Source organism: Aureococcus anophagefferens, assembly GCF_000186865.1.
Source record: "Aureococcus anophagefferens unplaced genomic scaffold AURANscaffold_1511, whole genome shotgun sequence".
In the NCBI taxonomy this organism is placed as follows: Eukaryota; class Pelagophyceae; order Pelagomonadales; family Pelagomonadaceae; genus Aureococcus; species Aureococcus anophagefferens.
In genome coordinates, this window is record NW_008706433.1 from 1 (window position 1) to 1,408 (window position 1,408).

At 70.2% G+C, this 1,408-nt stretch overlaps 1 protein-coding gene across 1 annotated transcript; it reads right to left on the reverse strand.

Moving 5' to 3' along the window:
• On the reverse strand, window positions 1-297 carry AURANDRAFT_35639 (hypothetical protein; the record flags this gene model as incomplete). Its single annotated transcript, XM_009045120.1, has 1 exon — window positions 1-297. A coding segment is annotated over one exon (297 nt), but the record flags the coding sequence as incomplete, so codon positions are not given.
• Between the last annotated feature and the right edge of the window lie 1,111 nt (window positions 298-1,408).

The following is a 1,408-nucleotide window of genomic DNA, read 5'->3' on the forward strand; positions in this document are numbered from 1 at the left end:
GCGGTCGACGTAGTCGCCGAGGAAGACGTAGTTCGACGCCGGCGGGAAGCCGCCCATCTCGAAGAGGCGCAGCAGGTCGTGGTACTGGCCGTGCGTGTCGCCGCAGATGTTGATCGGCGCGTTGAGCTCGAGGAGCATGGGCTGCTCGAGGAAGACCGCGCGCGCCGTCCGCGCGATCCACATGAGCTCGTCCTCGGCGAGGTTCACCTCCGTGCCCGGCTTGTCGTCCTTGACGCCCACGAGCCGGGCGATGCACGAGTCGAGCTTCGCGCGGCCCTCGGCGCCGACGGCGACCATGGCGCGGCGGCCGGGCCCAGGAACGCGGGGTCGCGCGCGCCCCGGGGGGCGGGGGGCCGCGGCGGGTGCCGCGCCGCGGACGGCCCCTGGTCGACGCTCGAGGGCTGCGGGGGGCTGGGCTGCCGTGCGGCGTCGCGATGGAGGTACAAGCAATAATTGCCGAGGCCAACGTTGACCAAGCTCGAGCTCATGTGCACAGGCCTACGACCTCTCTATTGTATGTCCGTTGCACTGCTCTTTTCCGATGCTATGGCTCGGCGCCCGCCCTGCGCGCGCCCCGGGCGGCGGGCCCCGGCCCCCGGTCGCGGTTGCCGCGGCCCCGGCGCAGTGTCCGCGGCCTGCGGTGCGCGCGGGGCAGCCCTCGTCGGCCCGTCGGCGGCGGCGGCGCGGGCCGGGCTGCCACACGGTGGCGGGTGCCGGGGCGAGGACTTCGGCGTCACTGCGGCGGCGCGCGGATGCTCCGACACCCTTTCCGGCGTCTGCGGCGGTCGGGTTCGCGCGTGGGGGCGCGGGGCGGCCCGGACGCCGCGGACTTTTTTTTGGGAATTTTAACGAATGCTCGCACCTGCTCAGGCGTGGCACCCTGGTTGGCTGGCGCCGGTGCGGCTTTGCTCTCTTCCCGCGGACCGATGCGGCGCTCGGGACGACGTGGCACTCTGACTGGCCGGCGCTGTTGGCTCTCGAAGACCTCCGGGCGGCCTTTGGCCCGCGGATTTTTTCTTTTCTTTTTTTCCTACGGGCCGGTGCGACACTCGGACAACACCAGGGTTTTTCAGCATGATTCTCATCATCACATGCTTTTTCCCCTAGTCCTCCGGAAGCGGCCCTCCACAGCTGGAGCAAGGTCTTCCCGGGGGGTGCGGTGGCCTCGTCTTCCCAGCCTCGTGTCAAAGGACAAGGCTGTAGTCGACAAAGGGGCGGTGTCAATCCGGTTCCGCATCGTCGACGAGCTCCTGCCCAAGAGCACGATGCCGCCAGACGGCGGTCCCAGGTCGCGGACCGAGGTCCCGGCTGCGTACGGACCCCTGAAGCGGTGATCCCCTCTGGGTGGCGGCGAACCGAGAAGGCCGCTCAAGCGAAAGGCGGGCGCCGGGGGGAACGCAGCTCTCTG